This window comes from Rhagoletis zephyria, unplaced genomic scaffold (genome assembly GCF_001687245.7).
Source record: "Rhagoletis zephyria isolate East Lansing unplaced genomic scaffold, Rhagoletis_zephyria_1.1 Rzeph_scaffold_03474, whole genome shotgun sequence".
Lineage (NCBI taxonomy): Eukaryota > Metazoa > Arthropoda > Insecta > Diptera > Tephritidae > Rhagoletis > Rhagoletis zephyria.
In genome coordinates, this window is record NW_016160557.1 from 27,896 (window position 1) to 48,869 (window position 20,974).

Below are 20,974 nucleotides of genomic sequence, written 5' to 3' on the forward strand. Positions count from 1 at the left end.
ATTTTGGAGTTTGACAGCTGAACTCCGCCATTTAATTTGCATATGCAACCAAAGTCAGACGCGTGATTTTGAAGGTGTTTTTATTTAATGAATTGTGATGAATTGGTTAATATTAAAGTCGTAAAGCAAGTTATAACAAATCAAGTAAAGTGTAAAGTGAAGGGGAATACAAAAATATATTGGTGAAGTGGCTAATTTAAGCAGAATAGGAGTGATAAATGTACGCTAATTTCCGAATTTTACAAAAAAGGGCATATTTCAAACCCAATTTGTAAATAAATTAGTAACCAAAATTTACAAAAGTGAGTGTTAAAATATTGCGTGGACCCTTGACTACAAGTGTGTGAAATTTTTTTTGGATCGGGCCACCCATTTGGACGGAATAGCCCGAAATAGTTGTGAGCGGTACTAAACCCCACCCAAACATTTCTCCAATTTTTTGCTTAAAACGTAAGAAAATTATGTCGAGCAGAAATAAAACTAGGTACTCAAAAACGCGAAAATGTTGTAGATATCAGACTTTGGGTGGTGATGCTCAAAAAAGTGGCAGTAAGCAACAATGAGGAGAGTCCGATCACTGCCGATAGAATACCATTCACCATAGTCAACAAAAGAAGAAGCATTCACTTCAGCTGATCAGCTGCTAATTGTCAAATTAATTGTTTTTATTTGACCGCGTTAACATTTTTTGTGCATTGATATGAACGCCGAGAAGCAGGACTTTAATGAATTGCTCGACGACATTGTCCTAGCAGAGGAAAAACTTAATCGTGAAGGTTACGAGGAAGGATTGGAAGTAGGACGCTCACAAGGCGAACAAGAAGGCTACCAATTGGGCTACGCGCAAGGTGTACAACTAGGTGTAGAACTAGCTGAAATATATGCCACTGTTGTGGCGCAGCAAACGCAAAATCATACAGAAAAAGTCCGACGTTCGCTCCAACAATTGCGAAAAAGCATAGACGACTTTCCACGTGATAATAATCCAGAAGCAGATATAATTGGAACGGTAGAGAGCATACGCAATCAGTACAAACGTGTGCGTGTACTGACCACTGGCAAAGTAGGTAAATTTGGCAATAAAGTGGAAGACGTCGATACAACTCAGCAGGGCAAAAACAAAGATTTATCTTTTTAAATCTTGAGCAATCAGCAAGATGAGCATCGGTCAAATACGCGCACGTTTGGAAGAGATTCTACAATTTATGCAGCCGCATTGGGAGTTTGTCAACTGCCACATGGTTAGTTATTTAACTGAAAAATATTGGCAACGTTACATGCCAGATGAACTGAAAATTGAAGTTCCCGATGTGGAGAGTGTTCAAAGCTGCATTGAAACAGTTTTTTGGAAAAATGCGAACAAAGGTGTGGATACAGACGAATTTAGTGGTTTCAAAAGATTTCTAGGCACATGCGAGCGCCAACGTCTAGATAAATGTGTCGATCTATTAACACCAATGGAAGTTTTATTTAAAGAGCTCGGTTTAGCTGCAGACTTAGAGCAAAATCTAAGCATTAAAGAATTCATGAGTGAAAAGAAAAGACATGAGGTAAGCGGTTTGTAATTTATGTACGTTGTTATGCTTGGCTAATGAAAATGCAAGCATTTATATCTCATTTTAATTTGCAGGTTGAGATAACTGCTACATTAGTTGATCGCTTGATTCAAAGTAGCGTAGCGCATAGAGATACTACTGAAGTTTTCGTTGTCGATGCTGGCGATGGCAAAGGTTACCTATCATCTCGCCTAGCATTGCAGTATGGCCACCGTGTGCTTGGTATAGACTTCCAAGAATTAAACACAGAAAGCGCTCTAGAACGTAACCGAAAGCTTCAGGTAGTATCAAAACAATCACAAAATATTTAAATTACAAATATATGTCGTCATAGCGCGTTTGGAATGGCTTGGTGAAACGTTCAGGGTTACAGCAACAGGGCTTAACGCCCGCGCGATGTGGGAAGAAACCGGCAACTAACGAAAATATTTCGTACAAACCCGTTGAAAGTTTAATTAAACAAGGCGCACTCTACAAAACAACAGCCGCGTTTATCACCCCTGATATAAATATATCTGAATTGCTGAAACAACACTTTCCAGACGCCGCCGATACATCATATATCTGTCTAACTGGTCTACACACCTGCGGCAACTTGGCGCCCACATGCCTACGCGTTTTTCACGAACAAGCGCACTGCAAACTAATCTGCAATATTGGCTGCTGTTATCACCTCCTGCAAGAAGAATACGCCAAGCCAGAATATTTTGAAAATGAAAAGGTTTCCGCGCTTCAAACCTCAACCGGGTTTCCAATGAGCCAATTTCTACGTGACAAGGGCATAGCCCTTGGCCGTAACGCGCGCATGTTAGCCACACAATCGTTAGAGCGCGTCACTAGCGAGCGTAGCTTAATGAATATTTCGCTCTATTATCGGGCACTATTAGAAGTATTGATTTGGGAGAGTGCCAGCGATTTAAAACAAAAAGTGCAAGTAGGCAAAATACGAAAGTACAGCAATTTTAGCGAGTATATTGAGCTTTGTAGTAAAAAACTTTCTACATCTAATGCCGACTTGCATTGGAGTGCGGAATCTATTGAAAGAGTGCAGCAGCAGTATGCATTTGATGCGCATTATATGCATTTATTCCACTTGATGCGCATGTGTTTTGCACAAGTGCTAGAGAGTCTAATATTGTTAGATCGGCTGTTATATCTCAAAGAATTGGGATATGAGAAAAGTTACTTGCTATCGGTATTTGATGCAGTTATATCACCGCGGCGCTTTGGCATTATCGCGGTGAAGGACGCGGATAGATGACGCCAATAATGTAGGCTACATGCTTGACAACATACCTAAACCCGCAATTGTAAAACACCGGTTGAATGAGCTGCTGAATAAAATTAAAAACAAACATATACACACTAATAAATACGTTATTAAATAAATCGCTAATTACACACAAGATAATTTGATTGAAAATGTTTTCTTTATGGCGTGTTTATATTTGTAGTAGCGTACGTATAGCAAGACACATTGCATATTAATAATAGCGAAAATAAAGGACATATGTACATATTTTTNTATTAAATAAATCGCTAATTACACACAAGATAATTTGATTGAAAATGTTTTCTTTATGGCGTGTTTATATTTGTAGTAGCGTACGTATAGCAAGACACATTGCATATTAATAATAGCGAAAATAAAGGACATACATATTTTTATTACTTTTAAGAGATTTTAGGTAATTCTGCTAATCAAGCGATTGTTTCTGTGTGTACGTTTACTTGAGATTTGATAACACCTTATTGTTTTATTTATATTGCTAATTTAAGTACAAGTATATATATAAATATAGACCTAATATAAGCACAAACCTGTGGGACTATTGTGTTTAAGTGTTTCGATTGAACTGCAGATGGAAAGACGGAAAAGAATACAAACGATTTTTTCATAAAATTTGGTAAAGGTAATTACAATGCAACAGTGTAAAGATATAAACATACGGGTATATACATACAATCATAATAATACATACATACATATCCTAAGCAATTTAAAAATCGAAGAAAGTGCAATTGTGTATAGTATCTAACATATGAGCATGTGGACAAATGTTTTCCAAAATGAAATTAATGCATGTTTTTTCGCAAAAAACTTTTCTCAATAAAAAAATTAAAAACTATATGTATTTAAATAGTACATCTGTTAATTGTGAAATGTGAAAATTTAGGCAAATCCAAAAATATAAAATAGACCAATTGAAAAATTAAAAATTTAATCTTTTCCTAGTTAAAGCTTTCAAATGTCTTAAAAAATTAAGTGAAATATACAAATTTAACATATATTAAGCAAAATTAAATTCAAATTAATAATAACAATAATAATAGATTGGCGCTTACACATATGTTACTCCTTGGCTGAGAAGCTCGGCCAAAATTTAAATTAAATGAAATAAATTTAAATTAAGTTGACAAAAATAAAATAAAATAAATTTTCACTTAAGTGAAACTAATCAAATAAAATAAATTACAAAGAATTTAAATAGGAAAATTAGAGTTTTCCCGGCAGAAAGACTAGGGACTAAAATACTCCCTCCCAAACTTATGTATGTAGTGTAATTTAGAACAAAATGAGTAGCACCGTCAGCAAAAAAAAAATTATAAAAAATCAATACAATTGAGCTAATTATTATTATTTTTTAATTCCGGTTAAAAACCTTGAAATCTTAAAGATGAATATTGAAAATTTTTAGAATTTTCCTAAATTTCGTATAAAGTTTTAAACTTGGATTTGCATATTTATGTATGTACATTAGACTGGGTCGAAAAAAAAAGTTGCTAATGTCCGCCCCTAAATTTAAAGATTATGTTGAGAGGGTTCTGGAAAAATTTTTTATTTTTTTTTTTAACCCTCCGAAATACAGCCGAAATGGTTTTTTCGTTGTAACTTGGTTATTTGACGGCCGATTTTTAAAATTGATATGTCATTATTTTTGTCTTGAGAAGCTTCACTTTTCGTTCTTATGTCTTTTTAAGCTTTGAAGTCGCGTTCGCATGATAAGGGCAGAAACAAAATTTTACCCCCCCTAAAGTATATTTTTTTCCTTACCAAACGAAAGTACTTAAAAATTCAAGAAAATGTTGCCTTCAAACTATATTACTAAAATAATAAACAAAGGAGTTATAGCACTTTTAATATCACAGGTCAACATGAGTTTCAGATGTAAGTATAATAACACAGTACAACAAAAATTGATTTTTTTTATGCAACAGAGTAACCTAAATTTAAGGATTATGTTGAGAGGATTTCGAAATTTTTATTTTATTTTTTTTTTAACCCTTCGAAATACAACCGAAAAGGTTTTTTCGTTGAAAGTTGGGTATTTGACGGCCGATTTTTAAAATTAACATGTCATCACATTTCCTTTTAAGCTATGAAGTCGTTTACCCATGGTTAGGTCAGCTAACAAAATTCGCCCCCACAAATTCCTCCAACAGTTTTCTTAGTTGGAAATTTAATCTCACTGCTTTCGTACCAATTTAGGTACATTTTTGCTACGATTTTTCCCAAATTCATACTCTTTGTTTTCGTCGCATCAGCAACCCGGGGAGTGCAAAACTGACGCTGTCAATAGCGAGCTAACCTCTTGTAATTTAATCATGCCAATAAATTTTATAAATTGTGGAAGTCAAAGTAAATAAGTGAGTCAAACCTGTTGTTTCGTATTGATAATAATAATTTATAATTAATACCATAAATTGTGCTGGTGAAATAAAGTTAAAAAGTGACTTAACAGTGTGTGCAATTTAAAAATGGCTTTCGTTAAGCGCGATATTGATATTAAAATGTTACCTACGAAACGTGGTGTTATTGAATATTTTTTGTTCCTTAAATATTACGGCTCTGCAAGTGTTCCAAAAAATCGAAGTCTCAATGAATATTTGCCAATAGTTATGAACACAATTTCAAAGTTGTGGCAGCAGGCAAACATCCCTATAGTTACAAGAACTACGCTCCGGAGAAACATTGAAAGCCTCCTTCAAAGTTATTACAATGTAAAAAAACATCCTTATGAATATAATGATCAGGAATGGGCCACATTTTTGCAAAATTAGAAAGCCGAGACCAATATAAAAGCCTTGATTCGCGCCAAAATTTGCTTAAGTAGCAATAAATATTGTAAGTGAAATAACTTTTTTGTTGATTATTTTAGTAATATAGTTTGAAGGCAACATTTTCTTGAATTTTTAAGTACTTTCGTTTGGTAAGGAAAAAAATATGCTTTAGGGGGGGTAAAATTTTGTTTCTGCCCTTATCATGCGAACGCGACTTCAAAGCTTAAAAAGACATAAGAACGAAAAGTGAAGCTTCTCAAGACAAAAATAATGACATATCAATTTTAAAAATCGGCCGTCAAATAACCAAGTTACAACGAAAAAACCATTTCGGCTGTATTTCGGAGGGTTAAAAAAAAAAAATAAATTTTTCCAGAACCCTCTCAACATAATCTTTAAATTTAGGGGCGGACATTAGCAACTTTTTTTTTTGTATGGGGACCGACCCAGTCTAATGTACATACATACTTACATATACGAATTTAACGAAAAATATTTATGTTACATGGAAAACATTGTGAATATTTATGTATACATCAAAACTGCCGATGTCCAGAGGCGAAATTTTTCTAAATAGATTAAATAAAAAGTATGTGCCTAATTAATGTCGATGAGATTAAAAAACGTATTTAATATTAACGATTTATTCAAAGGTGACAAAGTCCGACCCCAAGCGGAAATCAAATTACTCAAGTCCATTCCAGCAAATCGTATTGCGCTCTGCGAGTGCATATTGTGACATATGCGACGATACCACAAGACAATTTGGGAAATGTATGACTGATTCTTTCGCGAACTAAGGTTTTATAAATATTTGGTATTTATGAAAAGTGATTGTCTTTCCATCCGTTCGTTTGTGCTCACGTGAACTCGAGTAAAAATTGAAATATCGTCGCTTGGCGCACAATACCTCGTATATGCCAAATCCAATACCACGTATAAGGTGGCATTAAAAAATTGTTTTGGTTACTTCACAAATTTAATAGTAAATAATTATTGTAGAAGCTCATTCAAATGTTCTGAAGAAAACATGTTTCTTCGCCCTTTTGCAAAATTTTCGGACTATCATATACGTGGTATTGCATTTGGCGTATGCGTGGAATGGCGCGCAAAGCGATGATATCTGAACGAAAATTTGTGCGTGTATTTCTTTTAAGCCAAGGGGGTATTAAAAATACGCAAAATCAGACAATTACCATGCCTACATCCCATATGACGGAAGTTGGCCGCACAGTTGTTGGTCGTGGTAAAACATACCAAACCACTGAGAATTTAAAAAATCGGGCAATAACGACATTTAAATCCCACACAACGGCAATTTAGAGAAATACGAAATTTTCGATAAATCAGGAACCACTGAAGTGAGTGTTTTCAAAATTGATGTTTGGAGTAAATCTTTAGCAAGAAATGCATTTTAAACAAGTTTTTGGAAAATTGGGGTGACACCGCGTACTTGTATGAACATTACGGTAACTAACCTATCCAATTCAGGACCCTAAAAGGACCTATTCACTGAGAAGAAAATTCTCCCATCTGGAAAAATTTTGATTCCAATTTTGAAAGGTATCGGTGGGCATTTGAAAATTTCCATGTAAATAACATAAAATAAATAAATAAATAAATACATTTTTTTTCATTAAAAATGTTATAACTATTGAACCGTTTGAGTTGATTACCTAGAACAAAAATGTATATACTCACGGGCTATGAAAGTCGAAAAAAGCAGAAATATGCAGTTTAGGGCTTTATGATTTGAAAATTTGTAGGCTGCGACATCTATTACAGCTGCTATGAGACAGCGCACAAATTTGTTGTGGGTAGTTGGGCGTAGACCTTAATAGTGCTTTTATTAGGGTATTCGATTATTCGCCTTTTTCCAAATCTGGTTTTCGAGTTATTATATTATTATTTTACATAATTTTTATACAGTGAAAATGTATGAAGTCATGACCAAAAAATACAATAAAACTATTAACAGTAAAGATAATAAGAGGGGAAAGGCAAAAGAGGTACAAAGTTTTTTATATAAAAATTAAAATATATAAAATTAGTGAAAAATTCCCGCTTGGTCTTTGTTTAATACTTTACTGCTTTTTTATGATTATTTCGGCTTTGAGTAGTGCTCTTGCCGCCGTAACCGGTTGCTTAGAGATGCTTACTGTTGCTCGGGAGATCCCTGGTTCAATTTCTGGATCCATCAACAGCAAAATAAGTTTTTTTTCAAGCAGCTGTCGCCCCTCGGCAGACAATGGCCACTCTCCAAGTGTAATAAAATAGATCACGAACGCGAAGAGAAGTTCGGCCAAACACATAGAAAGCGTTTAAGCGCCAAGCATTCGTTTATTGGAATCAGATATGATATACTGTTCATGCACACATAACCTATATATAATTTTGAAACTATTTAGGGGCTTCCCTTGAACTGCAAAACTTTGAATAACCTAAAAGTTTTATTCAGAAGTCAAGATTTGGATTAAATGAAAATAACCAGTTTCTTCGACAAAAAAAATCCGGTTTATTCGATATTCGAAAAATCAAGATTTCAAAAAAACGTGCATAGATTTTAAAAAAAAAAAAAAAAACCGAGTCAATCATTCTATCTTTTATCCAGGTTCACCCCATCAGTGAATGAATTACAACAAACCGCAGGAAAGCTAAATATATTTGGTCCAACAGTCGGAAATTTCAGTCTTCAGGACAACACCTCCGACAACGGGGAGAGGCTCATCGACTTCGCTGCAGCACGGTACATGGAAGTTATGTATATTGTACTACCCTACATCAGAGTCGAAACATCTATAAAAAGCATTTGGTTTACCCCTCATCAAAGACGAAAAACCCAATCGATAACGTTGTGATATGTCCGCCGAAAGTTCGACGTCGAAAAGCTACAGTCACAGACGACACCCGATAATTTTCGCAATCGAATCTGAATCCTGCTTAAACTAGAAACTTTTCACGATCGGATATAAATGAAAAATGGGAATCGATCCGAGAAAATAGCAATGCTGGTCCCTATTAGCTTCGGGCCAAAATTATTTTTCTCGTCTCTTCTATGGCAAAGACCTGTGCCTGAAAAACTCTGGCCGAATTCGGTGGTCGAATAGACTCTTCGATTTGGAGATCAGTATGAAAAATCCCCGCCTCTATGAAAGATTTTGTTTATTCTGGCTCGACAAACTTACAAAGAAGCTCTCATTGCCAACTTTCATGGCCAAAAGCCCTTTTGAGAGAAAGCACTTGTATATCATTGGGCTAGCCCAACTCCAATAGTCCCAATGGCCAAGAGAGCAAAGCATTGGTGTACCATTCGATAGATTCGAGGTTTGAGTCCTCGGACAGCGGAATTTTTTGTTTATGTGTATTTTCTCTTTTTAGGTTAAACTTCTTTTAGTTTTTAAATTTTATTGTTTTAAAAAGGAAATACTACATTTTTTTTAATTTCATTTAATTTTTCTTTTTTAACTTAATTTTATGTGTTTATTTTTTTAAGCAAAATAATTTTTTTAATTTCATTTATTTTTTTAGAACTTATTTTATTTTTTACTTTAATTTTTTCAAATTCAATTTCCTTTTAGTTTTTAGATTTTATTTTAAAAAGAAAAATATATTTTAGTAAATTTCATTTAACTTTTAAAAACTAATTTGATTTATTTTTTCTCTATTAATTTAACTTTTATATTTTTTTAAATTTGACGTTCCTTTCCTTTTAGTTTTTATTATTTCAAAGAGAGAAAAAACTTTTTTTTTTTTATTTAACTTAATCTGTAGAAATTTTATTGCTAAAAAAACTCATCGTTAGCAGATCACTCAGTAATTCCTTCGAAAGACAGAGAAGAGCTTTCAAGATAGCTGCAAGAATTGACAATTGTCTTACGAAAGACTGATTGTAATAATATGTTTTTTATCTTATCAATTTAATTGAATTAAATTTTCGATTATGTGGAAACTCTTTTAAACAATAATTTCCAAATTAAGCTTTCTTAAGTTGTAATATTTCATTTATTTAATGAATTTAATTAATCGAAAGTTTTCAAATACATAGCTTACGAATCTTCTTTTTTATGCTTTATATCATTCGGAGTTTATAGCTAACAAGCCAAAAATATAATTCTTCAAATCGATGAAGTCGTTTTTGAGTTTTCGTCCGCCGAACAAACGAACTTAACTTAAAATTTTTATATATGTACATGCATATGAAGACATATATGTTTTATTTTTATAATAATAGATTGGCGCTTACACATATGTTAGTGTTTGGCCGAGCTTCTCCTCCAATTTGTTTGATGTTGTCTCACAAAGGGGAGCTACCTACAGTTTTGCGCCGACTCCGAATGGCGATTGTATTTTTATGAGAACCTATTTTTCATGGCAGAAATACACTCGGAGGTTTGCCATTGCCTGCCGAGGGACGACCGCTGTTAAGAAGAAACCTTTATCCTATATTTTTTTGCGATGTTGCTTTCACCAGAGCTTAAACCTAGTCGTTTCGGAGTGAAAGCGCGCACTGCTTACCACTACACTACAGCGGCCGACTTTTTTAACCGACTTCAAAAAAAGGAGGAGATTATCAATTCGTCGGAATATTTCTTTTATGTATGTATGTTACCGCATAACTTTGCACCACGTCAACTGATTTCTATAATTCTTTTTTTAAAGGAAGGGTGGTCCCATACTAATTTGGTTTAGATCCGATCTTTGGATCATGAAGAAATTAAATGTACTCTTAAATTTTTATATGAAAATTGAGGTCGGTTTTTTTTCTCTTAAAAATTACTTGTTTCGCTATGTTCTGCATCCATATTTTTATGATACTTTTAGTTAATATGTGATTCAGGCCGTTTCGAAGGGGTATTTTTGCATCGACGGTGAATTAATTTAGCATCGCAATGCCAATTTGACTAGACTATTAGTAACTTTTCAATTTATTAATCAAAATCCAATAGTTATTTAATTATTCTTCTGTTAAATAATGTTTTTTCTCTCTCGCTTCCTTTTCTTTTTCGAAAGCAGTGCATAAAATGCTTTCTACAGAAACCATTGGCCTCTTGGCGGCTCTCTTGGCGATCGTATACGTCTGGTGTCGTTACACATATGGGTACTGGAAGCGGCACAACATTCCCTTTATAAAACCATTCCCACTGATTGGCAACATTCAAGTCATGTTTACGCTCAGCAACAGTTTCTTCCTGTATCTCTCCGATGTCTATAAGGATGCTACGGTGACGAAAGCAGCAGCAGTCGGCATTTATATACTAAACAAGCCAGCTTTAGTGCTACGCGAGCCGGAACTCATCAAATCCGTGCTAATTAAAGAATTTCAAAAGTTCGCTAATCGTTTTGCCGCTTGTGATCCACACGGTGATCCTTTGGCATCAAATAATCTATTTTTCGTACGCAATCCACAATGGAGGGAGCTGAGAACGAGAATTTCACCGGTGTTCACTTCGGGCAAAATTAAGCAAATGTATACGCTAATGACTGAGGCAAGTAAATCAAACAAATTTGTAGATTAGACCGTAACATAACCTTTGAATCGAAAGTATTTTTGCCAGGCAATTTCACAAAAAAAAAAAAAATTGTTTTGGTCGATTGTTTATAAGTAAGATAAAGCTCATCGCAACACCGTTCTATACTTACCTCTCGAACTCAGTTCCTATCACCCTTACANATATGGGTACTGGAAGCGGCACAACATTCCCTTTATAAAACCATTCCCACTGATTGGCAACATTCAAGTCATGTTTACGCTCAGCAACAGTTTCTTCCTGTATCTCTCCGATGTCTATAAGGATGCTACGGTGACGAAAGCAGCAGCAGTCGGCATTTATATACTAAACAAGCCAGCTTTAGTGCTACGCGAGCCGGAACTCATCAAATCCGTGCTAATTAAAGAATTTCAAAAGTTCGCTAATCGTTTTGCCGCTTGTGATCCACACGGTGATCCTTTGGCATCGAATAATCTATTTTTCGTACGCAATCCACAATGGAGGGAGCTGAGAACGAGAATTTCACCGGTGTTCACTTCGGGAAAAATTAAGCAAATGTATACGCTAATGACTGAGGCAAGTAAATCAAACAAATGTGTAGATTAGACCGTAACATAACCTTTGAATCGAAAGTATTTTTGCCAGGCAATTTCACAAAAAAAAAATTGTTTTGGTCGATTGTTTATAAGTAAGATAAAGCTCATCGCAACACCGTTCTATACTTACCTGTCGACCTCAGTTCCTATCACCCTTACATGCCTTCCAATGCCAAGTAAGGTAAATTATAGCTAGAACGCGGAACTTAGGATCAACGACCATTGGAACAAAAAAAAAAATTTACAAAACACGTCGATATAAATATCATACTTTAACATCCGGCTGTAAATACCCAAGATTTGACGAAAATTTTAAACAGGCAGCCTCTAAGATCGGCCATAAAAAAATGTNCACCCTTACCTGCCTTCCAATGCCAAGTAAGGTAAATTATAGCTAGAACGCGGAACTTAGGATCAACGACCATTGGAACAAAAAAAAAATTGACAAAACACGTCGATATAAATATCATACTTTAACATCCGGCTGTAAATATCCAAGATTTGACGAAAATTTTAAACAGGCAGCCTCTAAGATCGGCCATAAAAAAATGAACGAAATTGCTTTGCCAAGATACTTCAAATTCGAAGGCATACGGCACACTTTTTTTTGCCATAAGGTGGTACGGTCTAATGTTGAAAGTTGCGCTTCCACATATGGCCTAAATCGCCGAAAACGAAACCAATGGGGAACAATTTTTTCTCAGGTTTCGCACATTTTTGATTATATCTGGGTCACACATATTTCAAGATATCGGAATATTAACACGAATCTCCCTCTCTCAAACATGAAAATTCAGTTAACACAATTTTTTACAATATATTTGCTTCTCTTCAAAGTCGGCAGAATTTTTTAATGTAATGTAGCAGTCCAAAATATCAAAAAGGTTTTTGGCGCGGACAANAATCGCCGAAAACGAAACCAATGGGGAACAATTTTTTCTCAGGTTTCGCAGATTTTTGATTATATCTGGGTCACACATATTTCAAGATATCGGAATATTAACACGAATCTCCCTCTCTCAAACATGAAAATTCAATTAAACCTGAGACACCTTTAATTTAATGAAAATTAAAAAAGCAAAATATGAAATTAAAGGGTAGTTTATATTTAAGGACCACAATTTTTTGCAATATATTTGCTTCTCTTCAAAGTCGGCAGTATTTTTTAATGTAATGTAGCAGTCCAAAATATCAAAAAGGTTTTTGGCGCGGACAATCAAATAAAATAGTTCCCTGTACTCTTTATTGGCCATGTGTTTTCAGTGGAAAATTATTGTTATGTAACCGTCTTTCAGATAAATAGATAGATAGATTTTCAGATAAATTTATCTATTTTTTTATTTAAAGATAGGGATCATTTTGCAAGCAAAATTGTAAGCTATACTTCGGAAACGACCTTCAGCTCCACAACCTCAGAAACTTTCACATCTGTATTCATAATTATCATGTTTTTAATTGCTTTGAATCAGATGTCAAGCCATTTAAAAACTCAATTATTATCTTATCGCTACATGTATATCGCACAGGTAACGTAACAGTATTTTACTGTAACGCAACAGTCCGACTATTNAGATAGGGATCATTTTGCAAGCAAAATTGTAAGCTATACTTCGGAAACGACCTTCAGCTCCACAACCTCAGAAACTTTCACATCTGTATTCATAATTATCATGTTTTTAATTGCTTTGAATCAGATGTCAAGCCATTTAAAAACCCAATTATTATCTTATCGCTACATGTATATCGCACAGGTAACGTAACAGTATTTTACTGTAACGCAACAGTCCGACTAATTTTTTTAAATATTGGTACCTCAAAATTGGTTGTTTCAGTTCAGTTAATACATAGTTCTTGAGTTCCATCGTTAAGCTAAGAAACTGTGTAACAACTTTTGAAAACATTATATTAGGAGAGCAGACTTTTTCAATAATATAAAGAAGCTTTAAAAAGTTCTTTCAAAAATTGTAATTTAACAGCCCGCTGTTGAAACATTCATAACTCCTAAACAACAGGAGTTACATATATATTATAGATATATACTAAATAATGCCACATAACTGCTTTAAAATGCAAGAAAAACTATCCGAAAATTGTATTCTAGCGAGCTTCAGCAGTATTTGGAAAGCAGTGCGAGCCAAAATGTTATGTAACAGTCTACGTTTTGGGCCATATGTACTAGGGATGCCAAAATATGAGGAAAATTGTGATAATGGGATTTCGGGATATTTTTTAAGTAATCCCGGAATCCCGGGACAAATCCACATTGAGTCATAACTTTTATGAATATTAGTAAAAATTCAATATCTAAAAGCATTTAAAATACTTNTAGGAGAGCAGACTTTTTCAATAATATAAAGAAGCTTTAAAAAGTTCTTTTAAAAATTGTAATTTAACAGCCCGCTGTTGAAACATTCATAACTCCTAAACAACAGGAGTTACATATATTTTAGATATATACTAAATAATGCCACATAACTGCTTTAAAATGCAAGAAAAACTATCCGAAAATTGTATTCTAGCGAGCTTCAGCGGTATTTGGAAAGCAGTGCGAGCCAAAATTTTATGTAACAGTCTGCGTTTTGGGCCATATGTACTAGGGATGCCAAAATATGAGGAAAATTGTGATAATGGGATTTCGGGATATTTTTTAAGTAATCTCGGAATCCCGGGATAAATCCACATTGAGTCATAACTTTTATGAATATTAGTAAAAATTCTATATCTAAAAGCATTTAAACATACTTTGAAATAAAACTATTTAAAATTTACGATAAAATGATTGTAAAACTCACGTATCGCTAGCTTAGAGTGAAATATTGCTAACTTCACTTTTTATGAAAAATCATATTTTGATGTAGGAGGCTAGATAAATTATAAATGCATCGTTTCGAAAAGGGTAAAGGTCCTTGTTCTATGTTTTCTCGTTTATATTCAATGAAAGGAAAATTTGCTAAGTCCAAAAAAAGCTCTGAAAATTCGATAAGGCTAAACTAGTTCGAAATCTTTTAATAAAGATCGAATCTCTCTGATTTGTATGGAGTTTTGCTTTGCTTTTAACAGGCAAAATGGTTTATCCAAAGTTTTGCGAAATACTTGAAGAAAATGGCTATAAGAAGTTTTTTCCTCTCCTGTACAATTTTTGAATTGGGACTTAGCAACTTCGCACTCTGAGCTAGCGATATTTATTAAATCAGATAAACTTTAAAGTAAAACATTTTTTTTATTATATTTTAAAACCATGTGATTGAGGAACGTACATATACATCACAAATAACAATGCAAATACCAGGTACTTTTGAAAGTAATGATTAATAGAAAACCATTAAACAAAAATATACAAAAACAATTTCTCTAAACATATTTATTCTACTCCATGATAAAAACATTTAAATAAATAAATATTTTATCATGTTCTACTCTATAAAGAAATTGCGAATGGCGAATTTTTTGCCTTTTTTCGCAATTTTGAGGGCTCAAACGGATCTCAAAATCGGACTCAGCGGGTCGAACGAAACACATGTTGTTAGGTGGGTCTGTTATTATGGCACTTAAAATTTTTTTTCGTAAAAGCGGAGTCTTCTAATCTTGACCTGAAGTTTTTACATAAATACAAAACCAACTGATGTAAAACATATTTCGCTCTCAACACTTTTAGGCTGAACTGTCAAAAGGTAGTCATAAACCATTTGAAGATAATGACCCCTATCTCCTCCATTACAAAATATTTGAACTTCTACCAGCACGTCGGACAAATTATAAGTTTTTCGGTTTGAGGAAGTTTTGAGTAGGTTTATACAAAAAATTATCTAATGCTGATTTCGTTTGTAGCGAAAAATTCAACCTTCTCGTTGCCCTCTACGCACAAACCCTAAGAAGGGGGCGATGGGAAGGCAAACTTTTTTGTAGAAACGAAAACGCCATAATTTTCCCTTAAAATCTCTCCTTCGTTCACATTAGCGATGTTATGAGTAAATTCATTTGAATCTTCTTCAAAAAGGCTCAGACTGCAATTTAAAAGTACAGTTTCAAGCTTTTTTTAATTGCAGTCAAAACGGCATTTTACAAAAATCATACTTCAAGATTCATAAACAAGTTGTTACTATCAATTCGATATCTCAAATTTTTCGTGATCCCGGGATTAATGCAAACAAGTCCCGGGCTTCCCGGGACCTCAAAAACACCGGAATCCCGGGAATGGCATCCCTAATATGTGCATATAGGCCTTTATTAATTGCATTTGTCTTTTCAGATTGGCTCTGAGTTAGAGTCCCATTTGCTGAAACACACAAAGACTGGCAATACCTACAACACCGAAATCAAGGAGGTGTGTGCGCTCTTCACCACCGATGTGATAGCATCGATTGCCTTTGGCATACACGCTAATAGTTTGAAGAATCCAGACGGTGAATTTCGCACACACGGGCGAAAGTTTGTGAATTTTACGCCCGGTAGAGCGCTCTCCTTTATCATCGCATTCTTCTACCCGAATTGGGTTAGCACATTTAAAGTAAAAGTTTTCACGGCTGAATTCTCGTCGTTTCTACGCAACACCATCAATCACGTTATGATAGAAAGAGAGAAGACTGGTACCATACGTAACGATTTAATCGATGTGTTGTTGGATTTGAAAAAGGAGGCGATTGCAACGAACGAGTACAATGAGGAGGCGCAGGATGTGCTAACAGCGCAGGCAGCAATATTTTTAACGGCTGGTTTTGAGACTTCATCTTCAATGATGGCTTTTACGCTGTACGAATTGGCCAAACATCCGGATTTACAGGACCGACTGCGCAACGAAATTCGCGACGCTCTTGTGGTCGATCATGGCAAATTATCCTATGAGACCATCACTAATTTACCATATCTGGGTATGGTAGTAGATGAAGTCTTACGTTTGTATCCCGTACTACCTATGCTCGATCGCGAGCACCTTCCGAGGGAAGAAGACAATCCGTTTGATCTACTACCCTACTATGATTATAAAGTACCAAGCGGCATGGCTGTTTATATACCAATTTTCGGCATACAACGCGATCCCAAGGTGAGTTGAACGGAATGTGAGAGCGATGTACATATTAATGCCTACTGTGAAGTCGGCTCAGGCGTAGACTCTTAAAATGTTTGCTTTTCCAGTTATTCCTCCACGTATTCTTTATCCATCCATTATATAAATAATTTCCTTTTATATTTCCAGTACTGGTCCAATCCTGACACCTTCGATCCGGAACGTTTTAGCGCTGAGAATAAAAAGCTACACGAACCCATGGCCTACTTACCATTTGGCACTGGTCCACGCAATTGTATTGGTAGCCGTATAGGTTTACTACAATCCAAAATTGGTTTGGTTCACATTTTGAAAAGTAATTTCGTGACCGTTTGCGATAAAACACCAGCGGAGATAACTTTCGATCCCTTGTCTGTACTGTTGCAATACAAGGAAGGCATATACTTGAATGTAGTAAATGATGTTATATACAAGCAAAATGCGAATTAAGGACGGACGTCGGACTTAAGTATTTAAGTACATATGAAGGCGTATTATAAATTGATATTTAAATTAAATAATGAAACTCATATACATATAAAAACTGTTGTACATAGTAAATATACGTTTAAAACTTTAATATACAGCCGTATGTGATAAACTATGAACAATAAAAGTCGAGACTCGACGTGGTATTCATTTTATGATAAAAATAATTATTTTGGAAAACCATATACTTATATTTATATTGGTTATATGCATAAGTTTGGAAGGATTTTTATCGATTGGTACAATGTATTTTATTGAAAGTATTGGCCAACGCTAGCTATGACTTTTCCCATTTCTCGGGCAATGTATTGATTCCGCGCCAATAAAACTGCTCGTCTTTGGAGATCAAGCCAATGTTTGATACATTCAATTTAAGTGAACTGTACTCCCGTTGGGGCGTTCTTCATCGAACGGAACAAATCGTCGTTTGATGGTGCAAGGTTTGGGCTATAAGGTGGGTGGGTTAGCACTTCCGGTATCATTGCGATAAGTTCTGACCACAGTTTCGACGAGAATTGCCATGGCTGAAGAAGAATGACCCATGCCTGCCATTTTCCTGCAATCGCTCGTTTCAGTCACATTAGTTGTTGTCTATAAGAGAGCTCCATCGATCGTCTGACCACTATTCAGAAGCTCATATTACAGGATTCCCCTCTGGACACACCAATGTAGAGCATACCATTGCTTCCATGGATATTTGGTCTTCTGGCGCTTTGGATTGTCGTAATGAATTCATTTCTCTTTTGTCGCTGGTGACATCTCGAACAGCTCGATATCTCTTGATTTGAATTCATGAGGCACAAAAATCAATGGTTTTCAATCGCAGTGAAATGTTTTGTTGAGCCACGCCTAATATTGCCGCAAGTTACTCTTGGGTTTTGCATGGGACTTCGTCTAAAATTGCAATTCGGCGTGTACAAACGTTGGTGGCATTCCTTCGATCTCCTTGTCGATTGTGTCAAAATCTGTACTTTTGAAACGGCGGAACTAGTATTCCCTGGTTGAAATTGATGGAGTGTGCTCTCTTTAAAACTTTGTCTACCCAATAAATAATTAGACCAAGAACAATCGATCATCAGTACCTTTTATATTTAGTCATTCATAAAAAAGCAAAGTTAGAATTTAAATGTAAGATTGAACCTGAAAATAATTGAGACAATCTGAGAAAAACATCATTATCACGGAAAATAGGATCTCAAAAAGGCCCGAGTACCATTTTAAAGTCCCGAAGAAATGTTGGAAAATCCAGATTAAAGAATTTTTTTAATCAATTTCGTAAAAAAATCAGAAAGTACTGGCTTCTTTTTCTTCTTGATTGGTGCTGTAGCCGTCTAATGCTTGAAACACAATACCCGGCGAACGGAGAAGTTCGTCGAATTGGGCGATACCGTCGTTCCCCGTTCGCCCGGCTATTTCGCCACCTTTAACAGAATCAGAGCGGTAGCGAAAACAGCTGATACCATTTCGTCGCACTTATAAGTTAAGTGACCATATTTTGAAAAACGAAACCATATTTAGAAATGATGAAATGATAACAAATATAAATATAAGGCAAGAGGGAATTATTATAAATTATTTTATTAGCCAGATTTAACGAATCGATCACTATATTTTTCAACCATCAAAAATAGTTCGTGTTATATACTATTTGCTTCTGAACCTTTGAAATAAAAAAAAAAACTTACGGCCACCTTTGGCATGTACTGCCGCCATCGTCCAGCAGAGCGATAGAAATAAATCTATCGCCACGAAACGCCGCCGAGCGAACTTCGCATTTCGCTTTGGCTGTGTTCAATTTCATATGCCGGTGGGTGTTCTAATTTTGACAGCGGTAATTTCGCTGTGGTGAGTTCGCCGTTCGCCGGCATTGTGTTTCCAAGGTAAGAGATTGCACACAACGAAAGCTATGGCGAAGTTCGTCTGGCGAAATTCGGCAAGAATAGGTTTATTATTAATTTTGCCACTGCTTCCGGTCGTAAAATCAGCTCACAGTGAAAAATAGTATAGTTCCGTAATTCTTTTAGCAGATAATTATCAGGGGGAAGCAGAATGGGAAAATTTGAGGATTCATCTTTCCGCTTTAGTATTTTCCTGTTTTACTGGGCGAAATGTTGCGGCGAACATCACCCGACGGCGTCGCTGCGTCCGACGAAACTCGCTCGCGGGTTGCGAGACGCTTATGCCCTGACTGTTTGCTTCTCTATCTAGTTCCGAGAAACCAGAAGAGTCGTAGGCCTTGTTTAAACCGATGATGTTTATGTCCTCAACAAAAGCAATTATACGCTCTTAAAAAACTGTGCTTGAGCGGTCAAGTTCTGCGGCTCTTATTATCAAACGTATCGAAAGGTCTTTCCCTACTCTGACGGAGCTGGTGGTATTGATCAACGTCATTTTACACAGCCGTAACAGTTTGGTATGCTTAGAAGGCGGTTCCCGCGGAAGTTACCACGTATGGCGGGTTCGCCTTTCTTGTGGATTGTGCAGAGCTCAGCAAAATAGCAGTCTTGCATGTGTTCAGCTGACCAAATTCTGGTATGAGTTGAAGCATGCACCTTATCAACTCAGCTCCAGCAGCTTTGTCGTTTTTCAACCGCGTAAATGCTATTCGTACCTCGTCATAGTCGGGTGTAGTGATGGCACGATTAATCGAATAACCGATTATAATCGGTTATTTTCATTCGGTTAACGATTTCACTGTATCGAAATTTTCCTTTCGATTAATCGATTAATTTTCAAAATAATCGAAAAGAAAGCATCAAAAATTGACTACTTTACTCACACAATAATGTATGAATCGAAATTGCGTAACAAAATTGGCACTCTTACCACTTAATAATATTAAGAATCTTCACACCTGTTAGTTGGTACTCGGTAAACTGTTAGTTGGTACTCGGTAATTTCATCAACTGTTGTATTTTGTTAGTCTGGTAAACTATGTCTATCAACAGTTGATTCGTAACTTTTCCCATAAAAAAATGAATTGTACCAGAAAATTGAAGGAATTTTCTTTACTCATATGCTTTTTGACTTTCGGCACCGGGTGGATTTAAAATTGGATAAATATCGAACAGCTGATTGCAGTTTACCAACTACCAGAAAATTATCAAGCTTCGGCCAAGATAATCCGGTAACCAGTAAACCGATAATAAAATAATTTTACACAAACAAAATACATGGGTGAAAATTACCGAACACCGAGTTACCCGAGTACCAAGATCGGTGCGAAGACCCTTATTAGCCACAATAAAAGTGTCCACTCTACTCGGTACATACATATGTATAATTTTAATAGTTGGGAGACTTTTTACATTTTCGCATTCTGCAAATTTTTTAAACGATATTTTTGCAAAAAACCGCAACACAAGTTTAACCTAGGTAGCAATTAAAAGTATATATATATTTTTATACCCGAGCGCACTTGTGCACAAGGGTATATTAACTTTGTTCTCATAACGGTTGTTTGTAACAGCCAAAACGAATCGAGATAGATATAGACAAATGTATACATAAATGCTCAGAATTAATAGAGAAGTCGATTAAGCCATGTCTGTCTGTCCGTCCGTCCGTGTACGCGATAACTCGAGCAAAAATTGAGATATCTCAACGAAATTTGGTATGTACGTTTACATTTATCCAAGATATGTTGGTATTGAAAATGGGCGAAATCGGACCGTAACCACGCCCACTTCCCATATAACGGTAATTTCCAGAAATACGAAAACTGCGATATTTTAGTAA

The 20,974-nt window shown here is 35.3% G+C and overlaps 4 protein-coding genes across 4 annotated transcripts; all 4 read left to right on the forward strand.

The window, feature by feature from the left end:
- The first annotated feature begins 660 nt into the window (after window positions 1-660).
- Window positions 661-1,193, forward strand: LOC108369039 (oral cancer-overexpressed protein 1). The gene has a single exon (XM_017624014.1). The coding sequence runs from the start codon at window positions 701-703 to the stop codon at window positions 1,136-1,138; it is 438 nt and encodes a 145-aa protein (XP_017479503.1). The 5' UTR covers window positions 661-700; the 3' UTR covers window positions 1,139-1,193.
- LOC108369037 (methyltransferase-like protein 25) lies at window positions 1,122-3,056 on the forward strand. Its single transcript, XM_017624012.1, has 3 exons — window positions 1,122-1,550; window positions 1,631-1,837; window positions 1,891-3,056. Exons 1-3 carry the CDS (start codon window positions 1,158-1,160, stop codon window positions 2,815-2,817), a joined length of 1,527 nt encoding a protein of 508 aa, XP_017479501.1. The 5' UTR covers window positions 1,122-1,157; the 3' UTR covers window positions 2,818-3,056.
- A 57-nt stretch (window positions 3,057-3,113) lies between these two features.
- LOC108369040 (cytochrome P450 6g1-like) lies at window positions 3,114-11,134 on the forward strand. The gene is made up of 2 exons (XM_017624015.1): window positions 3,114-3,469; window positions 10,632-11,134. Exon 2 carries the CDS (start codon window positions 10,640-10,642, stop codon window positions 11,132-11,134), a length of 495 nt encoding a protein of 164 aa, XP_017479504.1. The 5' UTR covers window positions 3,114-3,469; window positions 10,632-10,639.
- A 155-nt stretch (window positions 11,135-11,289) lies between these two features.
- LOC108369038 (cytochrome P450 6g1-like) lies at window positions 11,290-17,368 on the forward strand. The gene is made up of 3 exons (XM_017624013.1): window positions 11,290-11,683; window positions 15,953-16,744; window positions 16,898-17,368. The coding sequence occupies exons 1-3, from the start codon at window positions 11,360-11,362 to the stop codon at window positions 17,195-17,197; spliced, it is 1,416 nt and encodes a 471-aa protein (XP_017479502.1). The 5' UTR covers window positions 11,290-11,359; the 3' UTR covers window positions 17,198-17,368.
- The last annotated feature ends 3,606 nt before the right edge of the window (window positions 17,369-20,974 follow it).